Source organism: Macaca fascicularis, chromosome X (genome assembly GCF_037993035.2).
Source record: "Macaca fascicularis isolate 582-1 chromosome X, T2T-MFA8v1.1".
NCBI classification, from domain to species: domain Eukaryota; kingdom Metazoa; phylum Chordata; class Mammalia; order Primates; family Cercopithecidae; genus Macaca; species Macaca fascicularis.
In genome coordinates, this window is record NC_088395.1 from 129,679,333 (window position 1) to 129,703,082 (window position 23,750).

General features: G+C 39.4%; 1 protein-coding gene across 11 annotated transcripts in view; it reads left to right on the forward strand.

The window, feature by feature from the left end:
• The window catches only part of GRIA3 (glutamate ionotropic receptor AMPA type subunit 3), a 322,070-nt gene that overhangs the window by 295,107 nt on the left and 3,213 nt on the right, over positions 1-23,750 (forward strand). For 3 of the 11 annotated variants that reach the window (XM_074029201.1, XM_074029202.1, XM_005594498.5), the window contains 3 exons: positions 764-1,011; positions 1,573-1,687; positions 18,861-19,108. In XM_074029201.1, coding sequence (XP_073885302.1) covers positions 764-1,011; positions 1,573-1,687; positions 18,861-19,106 — 609 coding nt within the window. In that variant the 3' untranslated portion in view covers positions 19,107-19,108. Of the gene's footprint in view, positions 1-763; positions 1,012-1,572; positions 1,688-16,114; positions 16,230-18,860; positions 19,120-23,750 lie in introns of all 11 variants that reach the window. The other 8 variants (XM_015443961.4, XM_015443963.4, XM_005594497.5 and 5 more) reach the window with 5 other exon arrangements.

Here is a 23,750-nt window from a genome sequence, read left to right on the forward strand (position 1 = left end):
ATTAAAGAACCGTTGTACATAAAAAAAGAACCGTTGTAAAAAGGGACAGAATTATTTTACATAGCTCTAGGGGATAGTACCAGGGGATTAAAATACTACCTATTGAATACAATATTAACAAACTAGGTGGCAGGATCCATACTCCATACCTTAGCATCACAAAATATTCCTATGTAACACATCTGCAAATGTACCCCCTGTGTCTAAAATAAAAGTTGAAATTGTAAAAAGGAATGGGAGCTATAGAAAAACAAAGATCATCTTAGAATAAGGAAGTACTTTCTTACAATAATTGATGTTCCATGCTGGAGTGGGCTGACTAAAATGGCTGTACACTACCTTACAATGGTCTTTGATTAGGCATATCCTGCTATGATTAGATAAACATAGCAGGATATTGTAGAGGAGATTTTTTCATTGAGAGGAAGATTGAACTAAGAAAGTGTTTTTCAAATAAGATTGCAACCAATTAGTGGAGTCATGGAATCCATTTAGTGGGTCCTGAGCAAAATTGTTTAAAATGAATTAGAATAGAATAGAAAATATCAGAGAGCATCACACATAGCAAAGGTGAGTGTCGTTTTGAGAACTTGTTTTGGAAACAATGTTTACATATGTATGAATGTGTCTACTAGGTTGCAGTGTAACGTGTTTTTTATTACTGTGGATTGCAATTTAAAAAAAAAAAAAAAAAACTACTGCACTAACCCTCCTCCAGATTGAATATCTGGCAGCTCTAAGAATTCTTATCTCTTCGGTGCAGAGATCCAAAATTGCTGTGTATGAGAAAATGTGGTCTTACATGAAATCAGCGGAGCCATCTGTGTTTACCAAAACAACAGCAGACGGAGTGGCCCGAGTGCGAAAGTCCAAGGGAAAGTTCGCCTTCCTGCTGGAGTCAACCATGAATGAGTACATTGAGCAGAGAAAACCATGTGATACGATGAAAGTTGGTGGAAATCTGGATTCCAAAGGCTATGGTGTGGCAACCCCTAAAGGCTCAGCATTAAGGTGGGTGGAATAATATAACAATATCCGTGTTGTTATAGTATTCCACCTACCCTGATGCATTTTGTTGTCATTTTCTTTCTTGTGGATTTTGAGGTAACTTTTAAAAGTTTAAAATCTACAATATTCCATGGAGTTAAATAAGACGGTAAATTATGGTTTCATCTATTTAATGCATCCATTTTTTTTAATGTTCTCTCTCTGTGTTGTCCTCTCTGACTGTTTGTTGCTGTTTTAATTTTACAGTTCAACGGCTTTTTCAATTTAAATGGTAAAAGCCAAGTTATGGTGCCATATGTGACGAATGTTAATTGCATGGATGTGGTGTTCTTGTTACTTTTTTTCTCAAAGACAATTTCCCCATCCCGCACACTTCAGTTTTGAGCAAATGTTATCCTCCATGCCACCTTCCAATATTTAACCCTGTATTTGCTGTACAGACATTTTTATAGCTCCACGTTCTGTGAAATTTAGCCAATTTGTCCTCTTGTGCTCCTTTTTATACGTTAACGATTTCCTAAGCATTTGTGCATTTTCTTACAAGTTATGTTTTATCGTTTCAAGAAATGCTGTTAACCTGGCAGTATTAAAACTGAATGAGCAAGGCCTCTTGGACAAATTGAAAAACAAATGGTGGTACGACAAAGGAGAGTGCGGCAGCGGGGGCGGTGACTCCAAGGTCAGCCTCAATGTCACCACAACCGGGTACCCTTAGTGACGAGTAATCGGCAAGACTGTTATCTTATTATTGAGGAGAGAGCACAAGACTCACACATAAAGTGGAATGACCAGGTTATTCCCCTGCCTGGCAGCTTTGGGAACCAAAAAGGCTTTAGGGCACTGCCCGCATTTTTGATCTAACTTGGGTCCCTTCTTAAACTCCCAGACAGAGGCTCCAACCACACCCTTTCCCTTCCTTCACCCATAAGGCACCAGATTGGTTGCCTTATGAAAGCCATGATGTGGGTTTCAATGCCCTAGGCTTTCAAGAGTCCAAGGCTTTCCTGTGAGACTGTCCCCGCCTGCCTCATTTGAGTGGTATGAACAATCAGATCCATCTACTGAAAAGTCAGGGCGTAGCCTTTTTTTTTTTCTAGGTTGTGATGGTTGCTCACAGAGGTTGGTTGGTTGAGTAAGGGTGGCTTCTTCAATTATGTGTCTGAGTGATGAGATGTTGTTCTCTATATGTGATAGCCCATTTAAGCAGACCCCACTTAACTTGAAAGCCAAATAACAAGCTCGGTTTCAAGTTAAATGGGGTCTTTCTTCAATAGGCCACCCCATATAGAGACTTTGCAGAGACATTTTGTGTATTTAAGCAAGTGCGTCGCCTAACTGTGATACTATATGTATGTATGAATCCCTGATTTAGCTTCTCCTTAGCCATGTTCTTGGTTCAGGTAGGTCTAATTGTTATCCAGGCTGCCATCATGAGAAAACCCATCTTACTTGGCATTCCTTTGACTTCTAATGCTCTTTGGAGCTAGAATGAATGAATAGCCATCATCCAAGCAACAAGAAATAGGGGCAAGCTCAGAAGCCACGATACCAAGTCATGGAAAGACACTTTGGGTAAGTACAGGAGAGGACCTGAAAACAGAATCCTCCATGGCCCAAGGGGCATGAGAATTATATTGAAGCATGTAAACTCACCTCTTGTACGACCAAGATCCCATGGGCATCTTAAGGTGAAGAACAGTGTTTCCCAACCACAGACCAACAGACAGGCAAGCCAAAACTTTTCTTCTTCAGAGACAATGGTTGCACTTCTGCTCCTCTCTTTCCCTCTCTATCCCTCAGGATCCTGATGGAAAAGTTAGTTTGCCAGTCTGCAAATATAATATGGGTTTGGAAACACTGATCCAGAACACTTTCAAAGAAATAAATTTTAAAAGAACTTTCTTCAGCAAATAATCTTACCAGGCATTGGCATGGCCTTTTATCGTAAAACCTTGATTAACCAGAACTCACCTAACCAGTACCCCAACTAACTGAATTGCCCCCTCAGTACTTCACACTGATGAGAAAGCAGCAATAGTATTCCAAAAAGAAGACTGCAAGGAATTGATTTTTTAAAAAATCACTTACCAAGAGATGACCTATGGTTGGGTCACATTCGGCTCTTTCTCCTCTATCTTCTCTCCATCTGGATTGACCCTCAAATGTTAGAGGCTGCTTCCCTGAGGCGAGAAAGTAGATAGAAGCATTTTAAGAAAAACTGTTATTAGCCAACAATGAACAAAATGAGTGTTCTTATTGAAAATTCCATTCATCCCTTATGGATTCCAATTAATCAAGGTTTTACTATGTGTCAAAAAGCAGTAACTTTCTTTCCCACCAATGTGAACTGATGACACTGACAATTTAGCCAAGCTTTTGGCTCATTTGATATTTACAATGGCCAACTTGATGGTCAAAGTATTTAGCACCTGTCTTCCCAGTCTTTTTCTCATGTTATTAGCACGGAGAACCTAATTGTATCATTGAAGTGAGTTGCAGAATGAAAATTGAGCTGGATTGGATGCATTGCTCTCACGAATTCATCATTCATACTCATCATGGTTAAAAAGGAGCCATGGACTGTAACAAGATGACTCTAAAACATCCACATGATGCCAAGTGCTCAGAAGTGTTCAGATAACCAGACGTTTGATGTTATATAAACAAACAAAAAAATCTGCACATATTTGGCTGACTTTTTACTTTTCACCCAGATGTTTTGGTACATGAAGACCCCAAAACTTTAGACCAGCTATTTTTTAATTACAACCAGCAATCAAGCATTTTTTCCTCAGCTAGTACTGCTGCAAAGTTTTTTATCAAGTAACTTTATTGACAGCTCACGATTTCCAGATTATCTGAATTTTGATATGCAAATAGAAAAATATTTCAGTAGATCCTAAATGTTTTCAACTTCTCTAACCATAGTGCTACCTGCCAGGCATCTTTCAAATCGCTTTTCTTGGTCATTCCTACAGCCAGTCTTTTGAAATAAGTCAACCCTTTTCTCAACTATGGATAATAATATGATCAGTGCTGCATACCCAACGATTGCTTATTCCATTTCTGGATTACCAAGAAGCTTGCCTTTATCTTCTTCCTTCTTGCTACCTGCTGTTTTCTGAGAGTGAGCAAGAGAAGGGGCAAGAGATGAACGTGAATCTGGTTACCACTACGTATTAGTGATGCAAAAAAAAAAAAAAAATCAATGGAGAAGGAGGTAGAAATAGCAGTAAAACCTCATTAATTTGGAGCCCTCTGATTAATAATTTGTGATAAACTAGACAGGGACCAGTCTACAAGTTAACTTTATATTATCAGGCATGAGGACAAGAAAGGTTTGTTAAGCAAATGAAGAGTTTAGACTGGAATGTCAGTTGAATTTTTTCTTAAGAGAACAAACCCTTTTCAAATGTTAGAAGCACTTATTAGATATAATCATATTTGTTACATATCTATCTGCTAAAGTAGTTCTCACGAGGATCTCCACTAAGGCAATGTTTTATAGTCAGTTTGAATTACAAAATAGACTTAAAGAAATAAAATTGTCATTCTTCAAACCTATTTTGTAATACAGGACTTGCTTTACTCATTCAGACAATCCTTTCCCTCTGTTCCTCGAAATCAGTGAGGTTTTACTGTATTAGCAAAATGGCTTGAGATTTACATCTCTTCATTGTGTCCCATCTCGTTAACATGACAACTGACTGTTAAATATACCATCATTTCACAGAGAAAGTGAGATCCAGAGATGGTGATGACTTTGAGAAGGTCACACAGCTAATGCTGTCATAAATCTCTGCTGACTTTCAGAATCACCTCTTGTGATAATATTGCAGATGGCAATTTAGCACTACCACCTATCCAATGAGCAATGTGAATCTGATTGCATGTGATACATTTCCATAAGAATCAGGTTCATTCACAACTACCTTGGTTACTAGGCAAACGGCATATTTAAGCTGTTCCAGCCCTCAGTACTGATTACTAAAAATGACAATAATCACAACGCCTGACATTTATAAGTGCTTTTACTTTTTCAAAAACACTTTCAGACCTATTATCTCTGAAACCAGGAGAGGGAGAAATACCTGTATCACTTTTCTTTCTGTCTCTCTCTCTCTCGCAACCTTTAAATAATGATAAATGGGCAATTACGTTAAGTCATTGACTTTTTCTTCTCTGGCATGAGACATTACACATTCTGAGATTAGTCTAGAAAAGTTACCATACTATGGAAAGAAACAGCAAATTTTCAGGCTGTTGTAAACGTGCATGAGCTTAAACTAATAAAACTAATGTTTTTTATTATTTTATTTTATTTTTATGGATACAAGGAATTAAGAACAAAGTCAGTCTCTGAGGCGCCCCTGAACCAGACCTACAAACTGGAACCAGAATACTCCTTGGCTTTCCCAATTTCCCAAACCTGAGCTAATAGGACCTAAACAAAACAGACTTGATCATTCCTTGATTAACTGTAAATGCACATGCAAGGATCATGTAAATTAGAGCTGTGGTTTGGGAATTTTTAACCTGCAAATCACCCTTTTGTGTTCATGCTTTATGACAATGTGTGTGCAGATGCAGTAATTAAGAGCCAGTAGGTTGTTTCAGTGATAAACCCAGATCACCAGGGGTTTGTGACATAGCCAGTGAAAGTCTATCACTGTAAATCACAACAGAATGGAGGATTTATGTGCAGAACTACCACATAGGCACATCAGCCTCCTTCTGCAGCTGCCTGTCCCCTCAAACGTTTATGTTCTCATTCACCCTACTTCATTCCCTTAATCTTGGGTAAAGGGCACCAGCTTTGCTTTCCCGTCTAGCCTTACCTTACTAGACAGGATAGGGTCAGTGAAACGAGCTATTTGTGACTGAGGTGGAAAGTTATTAACAAACCCTACCCAACCTCACCATAGAATTATACCAGACTTTAGTCCTCTCCAGGGATTAAAATAGACTCCCAGTGTCCCTATATTCCAAGATGAAAATCAGCACATGTGTACTCTTGGGAACATTGTAACAGAATATTTAAAGGGACCATTCTGAGCCCCTTGACTGCAATGAGAATTGTAGGATAGGTGGGTGCCTTAACTTGAAAGGCATATAAGGACATGAGGGAGGAGGATGGGATGTGCAATTGAACCTCCATTATTTAAATAAATGGTAAGATGCTCGTTGTGACTTATAGAATATTGATAGAGAAATGCAGTTTTACTATGTCTTCAAAAATATATAGGAACTAGAATAAACTGACCAATGTGATGCTAGGAAAAAACATAGGGAATTTGTTTAAATCGTTTCAAAAAATGCCTGCAATTAAAATCAGTGGTGTTTATTTTCACATGGGTGCTCCTAAGGTACCTAAAAAGAGTTTGTTCTCTGAAGAAATTAAAACATGTTCTCCCTATCACTAGCTATCTTTGTTTTTTTAAATCCCATGCATTTGCTTAGCAAGTCTTCTATTCAAAGATAGTAAAAAGTTACAGTCTCAGACAGCCCATTTCCAAAATCCCTCAGCTTCATATTTGGTGGTACATAGATGAATGAGGTTATACTGTATTTCCCATTGGTATACATGAGACCTTCAGTTTTGTGTGTATTTCTTCTTCTTCTTCCATGTATGTCTACAATTCTCCTCTCCTATGCCACCGTCTCTTAACCACTTCTCTTCCACACCCAGAATTCTTTGACTTTCTTGGGCCGTGGGTAATGGATATGAATCTGCATCTGCCTTTGCCTGCAACAAAATGGACCTTTTATTGGCAGGAGCCATCCCTAAAGGTTGACATTTCGGATACTCAGGGTTAAGATGGATCCCAATGACTCTTTATTGACACTGTTATGTGTGTAGGCAAGAATCATTACAGATCGATGGCACTTCCTGGGTCTTAGCAGAAGTTCCTGTGAATCCCCAAGACTCTGGTTTGGGATCGAGGAGTAGGGTGAGTATATTGTGCTCTTCGTTGGTTTGCATGATTCTATGCTGGTACTGCCTCCTGGAAGTATGAAGAACCTGACAGTTTTCTTTCCTGGTAGTCACTAAATTTGCTCCTTGAACTTACTCAGGTCTTCCTCCCAAGAGCAAATCCTCACTTTCTCTCAAGTGGCTGCTTCAAGCAAGGGACCTGTTGCCTTAAGAACTGAACCAGTCCAATGACTGCCAAAACCATTGATTTTGCCAAATGATATTAAAGAATAAATTTTACCACCGGAAAAAAATGTAATCCAGAAAGAAAACATTTTTAAAAAGTAATTCCATTCTAATGATTTTTTAAAAAATTAACTGTGGCCTTAACATGGTTTCTATGATTACGACATTATTATTTGCCTTTGGTGTTATCCTGATAACATGAATGTGTTTCTTATTGACAAATAATGACCAAATATCCAACACCTGAGCTACAGAAAGAGCACAAGAATGAAAAGCCTGAAGGTAAGAATGCTGTTATACAATTGCCAAGAGGAAAGACGCCATTGCAGTGGCAGACAGTGAAATGATGTATGTTTATTCCCTTTCTGCCCTTTGAAGACCAAATCATTTGGTTTCCTTTCATTTGAAGAGAAGGTTATACGCAATCTCTGAAAGGTAGGACAGCCATGGAAAAGAAACATGAAAAATTGGATGCAATTGAAATATATTTGGTGAGGGTGGGAGTTGGGGTTGGTGGAGCAGGGTGGGGGCAAATTTCTTTTGCGAACAATTGAAATCCATTCTCTTTTGACTTTCTAGAGAGCGGTATAGCATTTGGCCCTTGGCACGTGAGGCTGATCCCCATTGATCAGAAGTGGCAAAAGTGTTGTCCAAGTGCTGGATTCACCTTTTTGCTTAATTTCATCTGGCATTGAAGCAAATATTTCTCAAAATATAGATCTAAGGCAATGGCATTCATATATATATATATGCGCATATATATATATGTACACACACACACACATATATGACTATTTGTATGTCCTGTCTAACATCACTGCTGGAAGGGCAGATGTGATGTGTAAATGCTAGAATGTATGCTAAAAGAGGGTGGTATATGCCCTGGCATGGCAACTAGATCTGATTTCAGATCTGATATATAGACTTCATTTGTTGCAATCTAGCTAAAACTGATTATTTTTCTATGAGTCATGGTCAAGGGATGGCTATTGGAGAATAAAGAGGATGCTGGCACACATCAGATTGAACTTTTAATGCATATTTTGTCTAGGATCAGGGGAATGAGTTAAATATCTTCAGAAACATACATCATGTGAGTTTCTGGTACAGATCTGTTTCTCTCTTCTCATTCTATTCTTCTCTAGGTGCCACTGGAATGAACTAAAGAAAACACACTTATACATAATAAAACCCAACCAATTTGATAGTTTGATTTTTCAAAGGATCTTAAACCAGAATTTTCAAGTGAATCATACCAATTATGTATTTGAGAAAGTTTCTATGGCCACATTTTGCTCAAAACTTAGCATTTTCCCTGAGCCCCTTCTCTCTGTCAGGGACAAATTGAGTAAGAGGTCTTCCCAGACTATTGGGTTCAACTTCTAGATGGAGAAGTTGAACAGAGGTCCAGTTTGGCAGTTTAGTAGAAATCTATCAGTGAAATACACAGCCTATGGAATCAAGGGGTCTACTTCTCTGTATTTGAGAGGTTGTAATTTAGAAATGTCACTGGCTTTATCCATATGTGCAAGAGTTGCTTCTGGGGCTGCTGCTGCAGCATAGATGGTCATCAATAGATTTCAATCACTAGCATTGTTAGGCCCTTAGTGAAATGACTCACAGCTTTCAACTCTTAATGTTATATGCATGCATTATTGAATTTGCTCTTTGCACTTATGTTAAATTATTATCCCAATAGCAAGGAGTTAAATAGGTTTGAGCTACATTTGTGAACTACATGGATATAAACACTCTCTCGGAGATGGTTTCTAGCAGCTAAGCACTCTGCAAATCATTGTAGCTGCCCTTGTTAAATGAGGATTATTTGGGTTGCCAGAGTTCAGTAATGCCAGCAGTCATGTATGCACATGCTCCCAGGTTGTACAGAAAGCCCAGGCTGATCCAAGGTTAGAAGGATTGAAATAAAATCCTCATTTTCCTGGAAGCCTACATTCAGGAACCCCTATGAAAACAAAGGGATAGAGATTTGTTTTAAAGGACTTCAGACACTAGTGTACTCAAGGGCATATTTTGAACTGCCATGGCCTCAAACAGCTGCTATACAGAGAGAGAAATCCCTTCATTATACATATTCCAGGTTAATCTACAGAAAGGAATGTAAAGTACCACATAGTAAATTCTTTAATCCAGCAAATATTCTTCTTTTGCTTGATCATCGATTGGCTTCAACTTAATAAAGCAAGACCAACCTGGGCAGAGATGTCTGTGACTGCCTGCCTGTACATGCCTGTTATGTCCTGGGTGATGCTGGGGCTTTTCCAGAGAATGCTAGAGAGGCAAGTGAGTGATTTGGAAAGATGCCTTGTCATCATGAAAACCTGAAACATCTTCAGTAAAAGAGTTAGCAAAAGAGAGGATGGCTGTTCTCCCTCCATTGCGCCAAAGATATTTCTAAAAAGTTGTTCCCAAAAGATCTAGATACCAAGAAGCAAGTGTTAGTAACTTAGAGCAAGGGTTTGGTTAAGGGACAGGGTGAGGCAGGGGCTTCTAGCTTAGGCCATGATAAGTTTCCATTCTCATCATCCAGATAATGTGTTATCAGAGCAGATTTCTAATTGACTGTGCAAATGCACCACCCTTGCTCATGTATTTCTTTTACTTCTCTGTGATCTCCTTGTCTTTGTCCATAACCTACATATTTACACATATATCTATCTCTCCTAAGGGCACCGTTGAGGATCTTCTGGAATCATTAATTAAACAGACATTTGCTCTTTAGGTGTCCCTGTTCTGAAAGGAGAAATGAAGCATTTAGAGTAGCATATATCCCATAGTATTTCAGGGGACTAAATCATACTGCACCCTGGGTTCTGATATTTTTCAGGCCCAGAGCCATACTGACGGTATAGATTCCTCTCTTTACCTTTCCAGGATCACCAGATTATTTCACAGAATCAACTTGGTAATTAATTCACAAGACCCAATTTTCCTTCTTTTCCCCTAAGCTCAGCACCTTCACATCATTCTCTTCACCATTTCCTTGTTCATAATAAGGAATCCAACCTGGTTCTAAGCTACTATTTACTATTTACTATTTTAGGTATTTCCTGAAATTAAAACTTTAAAATAAATTAAGCAGTTCTTTTGAAATATATCAAAAGTTTTATTTATTTTGTTTCTTTAAAAAAATTAAGTTTCAGCCAGGCGCGGTGGTTCACGCCTGTAATCCCAGCACTCTGGGAGGCTGAGGTGGGCGAATCACTAGGTCAAGAGATCGAGACCATCCTGGCCAACATGGTGAAACCCCATCTCTACTAAAAATATAAAAAATTAGCTGGACATGGTGGCGTGTGCCTGTAGTCTCAGCTACTTGGAAGGCTGAGGCAGAAGGATCGCTTGAACCCTGGAGGCGGAGGTTGCAGTGAGCCGAGATCGCGCCACTGCACTCCAGCCTGGCAACAGAGCAAGACTCTGTCTCAAAAAAAATAAAAAAATAAAAATTAAAAAATTAAGTTTCTACTTTCACAGAAAAAAAAATCAATGGCATTCTTATCCTAAAGCTGTCTTCATATGTAAGGTTGGCCATCACTAAGATAACACTGATTCTTTAAAATGGCTGGTTGGTACAACCCAGGAACTGAGGCTGGAATCCAGGCGACCACCAGCTGGCAGGTGGAGGCCTTGGATTGTGAGCAGTCTTAGTAGCTGAGTTAGTGGCAGGTGTGGATTGTAGAGATAAGCAGAAATTGTTATAATCCAATAATGTTTTCTTCAAAAACTGAACTCATTATCAAAGTATTATGAATTATATTACTATCCCCTATATAAAAAACAGACAGATGTAATTCCATGACTGTTCCCCACACTCAGGAATCATCACTGAGACACAATTCAGCATTAACTTCACATACTTTTAAATGACTATCTAATTCCCATTTCTCTCTCTCCATCTGATCAACAATCCACATGCATTTTTATGACTTACATGCCACAAAATGTTTTCTTAGGGGAACCTTACACTCTTCCACCCCACCTCAAACATTTTTTTAGACAAAATAGAACAAAGAGTGGTAGTTTATAAATATTTACTCTTTGTTTCATTTCCCATTTCTCAGAAAGATTTGTATTTTAACAAAGCATGTCACTTAAAGATGTGAAATTCTCACAGTGGAATTTCAGCTGCCAGTGAGATAAATATTTCTGGACAGAGGGATGTTCCCAGTCCTCCTGAAATTATGTCACAAAGCACTCCTGTTTTCTCCCTAAGCCTGCTGACCCATGTCTTTGTCTTAGGAGGGCTCTACTCAGCAAAAAGTTCATAGCAAGCCCTTCAGAGGGGAGAATGCCTGACTAATTTCCACGATAGGAATCTGACCTACTTTGTTTAATTCTTTCTGTTCTCTATTGAGGTGAGTACAATAAATATTTCTGACTTATAATTCTCTTAGGTACCAGTTAAGGGCCTGCAGTAATTGCTGTGAAACATTACACTGGAGACATATTGCTGCACCACAGTAAAAGGCCCCAGCTGCAAAATATGCCCTTGCTAGATTGATAGTTATTTGGAGTATGGGGGTCCCTAAAGGAAAATAAAATCATCACAAATATCTAAGCCTGAAGAGCAAAAATAAAGAGGGTTGCTACCCTTTTGTGTATTCCATTGGAGAATGTACAGAACACAGCTCAATGTATATTAATCAGCCTTTTGACCTGCCCCATAAGTTGCTGCAGAGGCTTGTGCAAATTGCTTAACCTATGTGTGCCTCAATTTCTTTATGTATTAAATAGACACCATAAATCTACCTTCTTAGGGTGATCATGAAACCTGACCAATAATTATAATCATAATAATAAGTATGTAAATATACTAGGTTGAAAAACAAAATGCTAAAAGAGTTATTGATTTGACAAGTATTTATTAAGAAAGATATCCTAAATGGAGATACAAATACAAAAGCCATGTTCCCTGCCCTTGAGAAGCACACAGTGTAGTGGGAGACGTAAGACATAGGCATAAATAATAAGGCAAGGTAGAAGTGATGGAGGAGACAGAAAACATTGAAGAGCAAAAATGGCTTCATGGAGAAAATGACATTCAAAATGATCAAATGCCCACCTATTTCCACTTCCTTCAAAATACCAATGTGTAAGAGTGTGTGTGTGCGTGAGTGTGTGTGTGTGTGTGTGTGTTGGGGAGAGGGTGTCAGTACCTTCAGTTGGTTAGGATTGGGCTAGATAACACATTTAATAAGGTACAGTAAGAAATAAAACTATGTGGACAAAACCAGTTTTCCTCTGCCATCTCAGAAATTTAGTCTACCCCACAGCAACATAGAGTTCTAGGAGATTTGGATTTTAAAGTACTTTCTTTTCTTGGCATCTATTGTAACCTTGTTAAGTGGTATTATCTGTGATTTCTGATTACAGCTTTTATACTTGTTGGCTGTGCTGCTGCTTGAAATGTTTGTTTTTCTCCCTCATTTTTATTCAGAAGTTCCCAAAAGCACATTGGTTCCCTGCCAGGTTTCATAAACCCTGTGATTATTTTTCTGATCCAAGGCTAAACTTCTAACAGTAGGTCATTTGTCAAAATTCTCTAAAGTCCTATGGTATCTCACAGGAGGTCTGGATACTCAAAGGCAGGATTTCTCAACTTTGGCACTACTGACATTTGGTGCCAAATAAGTCTTTGTTGTGGGGGTTGTCCTGTACATTGTAGGATATTTAGCAGCATCCCTGGCCTCTCCCAACTGGATGCCTGTAGCATCCCCCAGCCCCCACCTAGGTGTGACAACAAAAAATGACTCCAGACATTGCCAAATGTCCCCTGGAGGACAAAATGGCATCTGGTTGAAAACTATTGCTCTAAAGTAACCTACACTGTAATGGTGTAGGCCATGGGAGTGAAGAGCAGTTACCAGAGCCAGTTCGTGGAAGCCACTAGATGGCCTAAGGCAGGGATAAGCCATTGTTCAGAAGTAGGATGCTAAGTCACTGATGTACTGAGCCTGGGTTTTGGCAAGAGTAGACAGTGGCAGTCCAGCATGGACCCCTAGCACAGAAATAGCCTTCCCTCCTCCGAAACCTGTGTTTCTGAAATGCTTTGTTCCAGGACCTCTCTACACTCTTAAAAATGATTAAGAACCCCAAATAGATTTTCTTTATGTGTGTTACATCTGTTCATTTTTACCAATCAGAAATTAAAACTGAAAAAATTTTCATGAATTCATTGATTCATTTTAAAAAATAATAAACCCAATATATGCTAACATAAATCATATACTTTTATGAAAAATAACTATTTTTCTAAAACAATCAAAAGAATAGTGAGAAGAATGGCACTGTCTATATTTCTGTAAATCTCTTTAATATCCAGCATAATATAGAGAATGGGATTCTCATTTCTACTTCAATCAATCTATTATAATTTCACCCATCATATGGCCTCCAGGAAACTCCACTGTATATCAAGAAGGAATAATAGTGAGAAGGCACTTAGTATTATTATAAAAATAGTTTTGACCTCACAGATCTTTTGATGAAAGGGGTTCAGGGATCCTCCGGGGGTTCCTGGACCACACTTTGAGAACAACTGCTCTAAACTGACATGCCACACTTTTATGAATGCAATTCACTTAAGGGTTGATACATTTCTTTTGAAACTAGGATCTCTAGGGGCAGTGAAATCTCCCTATTAGACCTTAGTGTGAGTACCTAAGGAACAGAGACTGCTCTGTTCCTAAGATCTGGTGAGCAGCAGTACTGAAGAAAATGAATGACGTAATTTGAAGAACATATTACCTGGAGGGAGGGCAGGACCGGGTAAGGGCTTAGTCAGGTAGCAGTATGAGGACACTGGGCCCTTTGCAATAAGAAAAGAGGAAGCACAGAAAGGAGGAAGAATTTGTTTTGTAGTTTCTCCTGTGGTCCTGATGAGCCCAGTCACTCATATGCCATTGGAAAGCATCTTCCCCTATATCCTGAGCTAATTGCCACGTTGCTAAGCCTGGTGCCAGTGCCTGGCTTAAGGCACAGCATTGCAGGAGAAGTGGTAGTGATGAGACAACAACAGGGGAGAGGAAGAGCGAGAAGAGCATCAGACGGTGGAGAATAGGGGAGAAGGCAGCGCCAACACTAAACTCAGGGCCATCGATGGCCTGTCTGTCATTTGAAAGCCTGGCTTAACTTTCACTGCCAATAATATCTTAAAGAGGCTCAAAATTTAATCTGAGTATATTTTTGTTGTTTTGCATTCCAAGCAATTGGTTAGCATTTGAGAAACCCGGGGTTCCGAGCATTGGATGAAGGAACTTGTTTAGAGTATAAAAGGATCTGAATTTCTTGGCGAGATACAAAATCCAAATATTCTGGCTGCCAGGCCCTAGGCTAACCAAGAAAGTTAACTCCCTGACACTAAAGATTTATACTTATTCAAACTGCAAGTACTCTGAAATTGCATTATTTTTAAATGACTATATCTTTCTCAGAATATCTGAAGATAAGGTGGCCCCTCTGTTTTAAACAGCAAATGGGGGAAGAAAGGAAATAAGTTTGGGGACTTTGTATGATAGAGACCAGATCTCTGTGACTATAGCAAGTCTTATTAGTGACTGGATATGTTAGTGGGTTCAACTTATCCAAAATAGGCTGAGAAATTTTTACGGCATGTTCACAGTTCCATAAATTTTTCTGCTTCCCTCTTTTTAAGTTAGTGACATTCAGACCAACATGCACTAATATTTGGCAATATTGCTCCCATGAATGTGAACACATAGTTTATTGCCTCAGAATTATGCCACCCTCTCTACATGGTGCATTTTTTATCCAAAGTCATTAAAGTTTCTTCATTTAAAATCTAATAGCTCTAGAAAGAAGTCAGGATAAAGGTCATTATTCCCATTTTATAGCTGAAGACATTTATAAGGGAGAAAATCTTTATCCTAGAACCAGTAGGGTTTCAGGCACTTGCCCAGTGGCTCTGAATGCAGTCCTTATATTTTTAAGCAGTAAAGGACTAAGGAGCAGTGGCCTGGCCTCCTGGGGATATGTATTAGCCTCTTAGTTGAGGAAGTCTTATCTTACTAGAACAATTAAACTATTTCTCTACAGCATTACCCAATAGTGGCAGAGTCATTTTGCTGGTTTAGGTCCTGCCATATTAATAATCTATTTTGAAACAATCTGGTTTGCCCTCTGGTGATCTAAGTTGACCACAGACATATGGCCATATCAGAGGAACAGCCAATCAGTAACTCAAAAACAATTTGTAGACCAGTTTTTACATTGTTGAAAATACTCCCCTTATCCAAAACGGAGGTCCACAATATACCTTTAATACTAAGACTAGTATGTCCAAAAGAATTTAGACTACGTGTTTGTGGAGTAAGGACACATATGTAGTACAGTTCTTTCTGAGATCATTTTCAGCTGGGCAACAGACTTGTGTGATAAAGGACAATTAATTAGAAGGCATGTTATTTATGTAGAATCTATTTTCAATTCTGTTCGGATTTATCCATTTGTCTCGGTCCACAATATGGAAACACTTCCCCTTCTGGGTCTGTCCTTTTCCCGACTCCTCCATAAAATTTGCTTTCTGTCTGGAAGTACAACAAGACACCCAGTTAGATCAAACTTAACACACCTCCTTCACAAAGCTACTGCAAGCTGCCGCCGACGATTGTCACCCGAGGGGAGACCCTCCTCACCACACACAGCCTATCTGAGGAGTGCCTTTTTTTCTATCCTCATTATTTAACAGTGTGTGCCGATTACTCAAAGCGATATGGGCAGGCCCTGGTAAATATAGCGTTGCTGTAGTGTTAACTTTTTATAAGGTAATGCTCAGGTTGCCTGCAGTGTCTAAAATTACTCTGTGGCCAGGGCCCCCTGCTTTATCGCTTTCTATAGTTTTAAAGTAGTTTGAAGCTTGAATAACATAAAATAACATAATATAATGTTATTTATGTTATTTCCCACGTGAAGAACGCCTGTAAACCTTGCAGTATTGAAACTCAGTGAACAAGGCATCTTAGACAAGCTGAAAAACAAATGGTGGTACGATAAGGGGGAATGTGGAGCCAAGGACTCCGGGAGTAAGGTCAGTCGCTGAAGGTCTTTTTGTACTGATTAGCAATCACATTTTGACCCACTGTTTATTTTCTATCCTAAAACGGCTTTCCTTCCCAACACACACTCCCTGACACAGTGGGACCCCTTTTATAACAACAGCGCTAAAGGGATAAGACAAATGCCAGCCTCAGAGGCCTGCCATGTGACATCAATTGTTGACTCTATAGAACTGTTATTATGATTAGGAAACTCAGTCTGGTCTATTGCATTTCCAAAGTTATAAAATAATAAGCTGTGTTATAAGGGGGTTTTACTGTATTTCACATTTCAAAAGTTCAAAGAGAAAATATAACAACAATAACAACAACAACCAAAAAAAAAAAAAAGATTTATTTGTGACAGTACTTTTTCTTAACCTCTTACAGTGTCAGAGACTTTGTAGTTATAAATGCATTTGGTTATTAATATATTATGTTGATCCCATCTGAAAACAGTCAAACGAATAAATAACAAAGACTGGTCTCTGTAAGCAGAATGATTAGCCTCCTGCCAGCTGCTGTTGTATTGAGTTCAGCATTAATTTGGATCTCGAATCTCATTAAGTCTGTCACACTTCTCTCTTCCAAAGGTGTCATTTGAATCTCTGTACGTAATACTTTTAAAATTTAGTCGCATGCTCCTTAAGGGTTTACATTGTCAGGATAACATCACATTGATAAGCATGAAACACTCTTCCCCGCCTCCTTCCTGCCCCCCTTCGCTCCCCTAAGAAAGTTCTTTTTAGTTTCAATTTTTGCCTTTCCTTTTTTTGGACTAATATTGTGGTATCAGTTAATTCATTTCATGAAATGCCACTCATTTTCCCCGTGCAATGAACCATTTTGCTACTGGTTTTCTACATCCCACATCAGGGAATTCTATAACTCTTGTGAAACTTAAATAATACATGAAACATGAAACTATTCTTCTTGTCACAGCTGACATGGGCTATGTCAAAGGACCTCCCCCCCCACCCCACCGTTAAATATCACATACGTATAAAAATCTAATGGCAGAGGAAGGGTTACCAGAAATTGATCTATTTCCCAATGGACTGTGGAACATCCTTGCAGATAGCCTCACCAGCCTCCTTAAAGAGATAATCCAATATTTCATATGTGACAGAAATTATTACTCCTTGTCTAGCTGTCATTCATCCTAAAAGAGTGACTATTTGCAAGGTTGTTGTGAATATGAGGCATTCCCACACCCTGTTTCTGAATGCAATTCAATTTCAATTGGACCTTTTATTAAGGTAAACAAGTACAGGACTGCCTTCTATGAAAATAGGATCAGAAGGACATGGTCATATTGTCTTTACTTTTAATTATTTAAATGATACCAAGACCAGCTGAACCAGAGTGTTGAGTGTCAGCAATGGCCATCATCTGTTCACTGTGTTGTCACTTAAATAAGATGCTCAAAATTCACTGGCTTAACAATTTGGGTATTCCATTCAATTACATTCAGCAGCAAAATGGTTACATTCCCTCTAAAAAGACTACAAAATGCTATTTTATTTTATTTCTTTTTCAAAGAAAGACTCCTGGCCCTTGGTGTGTCCTACCTCAAGGTAGGGCTCAAGACACCAACTTTTTTTCTTTCCATTTTTCAGCAGTTCAGTTTTTGCTTTTTCATACAGGCAGATAGCTTAGTCAGATTTGCACAGTTTGACCTGAAAGTCACTGACCGGCTTCCTCAACTTTTCCCCCTTGTTACAAAGAAAGCAAATAAGTGTCATTTTTAAAAATTATTCTCTACATTCCCTGGAGTAAAAGTTAAAAATGAGCTGGATTTTTTAAAAAAATCATCAGCCTCCTGGAAAAGCTTTCTGATTTGTATGGAGCCAATCTAGGACCCAGTGGATCCTCCTGACACTTTCCTTAAACTCTCAGGAAAATGGAACGGAGCCAATTCTTTGTGCTGTGCCCTTGTTCCAGCAACACAAAGACTTGCTGCCCTGATTTTAACTAGGATGAGGATTTAGCAGCCAATCTCCAAAGGGAGCATTTTCTCAGTCACTGGGGGAAAGAGGAGAATTAACCCTTTTTAAGCAAACCCTTGCAAAATAACTCCTCAGATAAGAATAGCAGGAACCTCTAATACTATCATGTTGTATCTTAAAGACTAGTTGTTCACAAAGTTTGTCACAGGGAGAGCAAGGGAGAAAGGGGTGTTGCGGGGCAGAGAGGGGAAAGAGTGCTTCAAGTTCCCAAATGAAAAGAGTATTACATTTATAGAGATTATGTCACAGCTCAACTCTGGCAAATGGTGTTTATCCAGGCTGGCAGAGGAATAAATTATGCTTGTGTTTACTCTTTTGTTCCCATGGCCAGTGCTGTTTTATTAATTGTTGAACATCATTTTGAGGCACTAAGGGATGTAAGGAGTCAAGGTGAAAGGAAATTTAGGTGAGGATCAAGACTGTCAACAGAGGCACAATCTACCATCTTGCTGGTCATTGCAAAACATTAGCCAGTTGCCAGAATTGAGTCATAACACTTACATCAATGTTTAGTTATTTTACAATTTAGAACTACCCTATACTGTTGTAATATATTATAATGTTCCATTGCCTTTGTTTTCTCCAAGATCTAATCACGTTGTTCATTTCTCTTAGGACAAGACCAGCGCTCTGAGCCTGAGCAATGTGGCAGGCGTTTTCTATATACTTGTCGGAGGTCTGGGGCTGGCCATGATGGTGGCTTTGATAGAATTCTGTTACAAATCACGGGCAGAGTCCAAACGCATGAAACTCACAAAGAACACCCAAAACTTTAAGCCTGCTCCTGCCACCAACACTCAGAATTATGCTACATACAGAGAAGGCTACAACGTGTATGGAACAGAGAGTGTTAAGATCTAGGGGTACGGTTAAGGTCTAGTAAACTAATCAGCTTTACATTACTGTATGTCAATCTCTTTTTTTCTTTTTTTTTTTTTTCTTTTTTTTAGTTTGGTTTATTGTTTAAACCATTGTCTCTTTGCAACCATTTGATTCTTTGAAAACAATGGTTGTGCTTTCTTGTCAGGCAGTGGTGCTTTTCTAATAGAATGGTTGTAATTAAATTGTGGTCTGTGATCCAAAAGGAAAAACAATTCTCCAGAGCATCATTGTTCAATAGAAAACATATGCAAGCCACATATATGAGCCACGTGTGCAATTTTAAATGTTCTAGTAGTCACATGTTAAAAAGTAAAACAAGTGAAATTAGTTTTAATGATATATTTTATTTAACCCAATATATCCAAAATATGATCATTTCAACATGTTATCAATAGAAAAAAAATGAGAAATTTTACATTCTTCATGCTAATTTTGGAAATCTGGGGTATATTTTATACTTATGGTACATCTCGACTTATACTAGTTACATATCAAATGTGCAGTAGTCACACATGGCCAGTGGTTATTTTATTGGACAGTGCATCTGTAGAGAAAGCAGCTGCTCTGGAACAGATATTAAAATTAGGGGCAGGGCACAGTGGCTCACGCCTGTAATCCCAGCACTTTGGGTGGCCGAGGCGGGCAGATCACGCGGTCAGGAGATCAAGACCATCCTGGCTAACAGGGTGAAACCCCGTCTCTACTAAAAATACAAAAACTTAGCCGGGCGTAGTGGCGGGCGCCTGTAGTCCCAGCTTCTCGAGGGTGGCTGAGGCAGGAGAATGGCGTGAACTCGGGAGGCGGAGCTTGCAGTGAGCGGAGATCGTGCCACTGCACTCCAGCCTGGGCGACAGTGAGAGACTCCGTCTCAAAAAAAAAAAAAAAGTTTAGGTACACAGGTGAGACACTGCCACCTCAAGTAATACAGCGCTTCCATAGGGAGAGGTAGTTCTTTTAAGTAAACAGTGTATAAGTCTGAGAAATTTTTCTTAAGCTTTGAGTTCTTTTGTTGTCCCTTCCTTGGAACTGGTGCACAGGTAAGTGTCTATCAAAGGACAGTCTAGGCTCCCTGCTGCTAGCCAAGCCCTAATTCATACTTCAATGAAGCTGAGTGTTGCCACCTTGACTCTGGCAACTACAAACACCACCAATAATTCAGACATGTTCAAATGCAAGCTTGAATTTGAATAATGTCTCTATTCTGGACGTGTTCAAAAGAATATAGTCTTGTACTTTAAAGTGCATCTGTCATCACTAAAATGCCTATCTGAAGTGGAACAGAACAATAAGCAACTTCATACCCCTTATTTTAGGCAATTTTGACCTCATGAGTAAATGTCAATATGCTGGGATTTCTACAAGTGCATTTGTGGTTTTTTGTTGTTGTTGTTTTGTTTTGGGGGATTTTGGGGGTGTTTTGTTTTGTTTTTGAGGCAGAATTTTGCTCTATCGCCCAGGCTGGAGTGCAGTGGTGTGATCTCGGCTCATTGCAACCTCCGCATCCCGGGTTCAAGCAATTCTCCCGCCTCAGCCTCCCAAATAGCTGGGATTACAGGCATGCGCTACTATGCCCGGCTAATTTTTTTGTATTTTTAGTAGAGACAGAGTTTCACCATGTTGGCCAGGCTGGTCTCCAACTCTTGACTTCAAGTGATCTGCCCACATCAGCCTCCCAAAGTGCTGGGATTACAGGCGTGAGCCACCATGCCTGGCTGCATTTGTGTTTTGGCCTTCTTATAGTTCACATTGCGGACTTACATTTAGCCAATTTTAAAATAATATTTCATTCAAATAAATCATTTGTCTTGGTCATGGAAAACATCATTTTGTCCAATGAAGTTGCTGGTTGTTCTTTCTTCCTGCCTTTTGCCACAACATATTCAGCACACTGCACCAATCCGCTGACAGTGTTCCCATTGCATTGGTGGATGTACAATACATGGATTCATCTGTAATTGCATTGTTTGCATGCAAGCATTTAATGTTTCAATGTGCTTAAAATGTTTCACTCTTGAGTAGGTGCTATAGGCCCATTACAATTTGGGGCATACATTTTTATAGGATAATATCAATACATTATTCATAATCCATTTTCAAAGTGATCCACTTTCTTTCTGTAGCCAACACATAGACATGCTTGCTAGACATGAGCAATTTCAATCTAACTTAATTATCCCAAATTTTGAGGTGGTAGCATCCAAATAAATAATACACCTTAAATTTGTGTACCAGTCATCAAAGTGCTCTCATATCTATTGGCTCATTTGAGATAAGATGGATCAGACAGTTATCAGTAAGACCCAGCCCATGAAGTGAATTACTCAAGGCAACACAGTTAGGTAGTGGCAGTTCTGGGACTAGAACCCAGCCTTTCTTCTGCCTATAGCCATATCTTTGCTAAACCATGCTACTTCTAACCACACATGGCCTGATGTCCTCCAGGAAACTTGAAATCCTAATGGGATCCTGTCAAATGGAGAGCAGATCTTGAGTTTCTGTTCCACTTTTCCACAAAAAACGTCTTGAGGAACTTCACCAAGCCTCCATATGCCCCATTCCTTATGCACTCCACACAAGATTGAATATTCAATCACTCCTACTTTCCCCAGAAAGAATCTTTCTGAGGATTATATCAAGGCTCAGGGTGACATGACCTCCAGACTTTTTTTATCAACTATTCCACCTGAGAATTTATGTCCCTACTACCCAATTACTACAGCCTCAGACTCTTGTTAAAGCCCCAGAGCAGTATTCATGAAACATTAGTGTGCATGTGACTCATGTGGGAACCTTATAAAAATATAGATCCTGATCCAGCAGGTCTGGGATGGGGCCTGAGGATCTACATTTCTCACAAACTCCCAGGTCATGCAGATGCTGCTGGTCCCAGGAGTAGAAAGATTCTAGAGGAAATAATATCAAAGAATGTAACTTAATAAAAGAAAGGAAGGAAGAAAAGAGGGAAGAAGAGAAAGAGTGATAGAGATACAGGAAGAAAGAGGAAGAAAGGAAGGTGGGAAGGAAGGAAGGGTGGAGGGAGGGGAAAAAAGAAAGGGAAGGAAGGAAGGAGGGAGGGAGGGAAAGGAGGGAGGGAGGGAGGAAATCAAAGGAAATGAAAGGAAAGAAACTGTGTCAGCAAACCTTTGTTAGGACATAATGTTGCCATCCAAAAGTAGAGGCCTGGAACATCAAACCTGAGGGGAAAATCTCAGAAACTAATATGCCACAACTTCTGGCTTTCCTTTACTCATCTGAGTTGATTCACTTTTGTGAAGCAAAATTCAGGCTAATTGAGGCAACAGTCACATTTTAATAGACTCCAATGCCAATGTGGTTACAACCCAATTACCTAGCACCTTGGCAACCATCTCCAGGGTGAAAGAAGGCTTAGGAAGAGCGTCTGCAAACAAATCTGTCCTCCAAGCCTGTACAGTCTCCAGACAAGAAGCAAAAGCCTCATACAATGCCAGGAAAACCTCACTTGTGTTAGTCAAGAGGCATAAAGCAAGCTGCTTTGAAACTTCTCTGTTGTCCTCAGCCAATTTGGTGATGTGACATTAGGGGAATGTTGGTTTAGTGAAGAGTGAGATCTTCACCCATTCATCTTTTATTTCTCAAGAAGATCTGGAATATCTCCTGGTGATTTCTAATTTGTTACCTAGTTATTAGGCTTCCAGTTATCTGAGTTGGCCTAAATCTGTCAGGGTCTATCCAGGGGCACCGACATCAAGAGGTACCCTGAGATTTTACTTCTATTACTAATTATCAGAGCCCACCTTGGGGGTTTATAGTACCAGTAATTGTTCAGGAAAAATGACTCAGGGCAAATCACCTGCAAAAATATGATCTAGTGAAATCTGGTTAATAAAAGGGCATCCTTGAAAGATGAAGGAGTTGTTTCTCATTTTCTATGGGTGATAGTCACATCAGGATTACTGGACTTATTGTGGGAACATGTGCCTCGGTCTCAGACCATGTTTAGCTCCCACTAGGGAGAAGAAAGCCTCTCGACTACCTGGTGCCTGTCTGGGTTACTGACCAGCCACTGGAAGTGTATCCTCCCAAGCATGCCTTGGCAGGTGACTGCCCATCAAGTGCTCCAGATTCATTGCACCCTAGGGTTGACTGTGCTAATTGTTTTAGGAAATTATTTCTAATTTCCTAATTGCAGTTCAGAACTACTTCTGGCTTCTTTGGTTTCTTCAAAAATATTTTTGAAATCTCTGTCCTTTACAAGACTTCAAGATGCCTGAAGTTAGGGGAAAAGATTTTCATTTTTCCTGCAGGAGTTTTCTGTTTAGTCGTCCTAAAAATATTAGCTTTGTTGATGCAGCCCATTTTCAAAGTGATCCACTTTCCTTCGGAAGCCTATGCATAGGCTTGCTTACTGGAGATATTTTTCTGCTTAAAAGAATTCACTTTATGTTAAATAGAAAGAAAAAGCATTCTGGATAACCAAGGTGATGATGTTCTTTCCCCCAAGGGACTTTTACCTCAGTGATAATAGTTCATTTGACCCCCATTTGAAAGCAGGAAACAGAGGCACTGAGAGGTTGGGATCCTTTCCCAAAGTCATGCCGCTAGTTAGTGATGTCCCATGCCCACTGGGGAGACAGGAGGAGA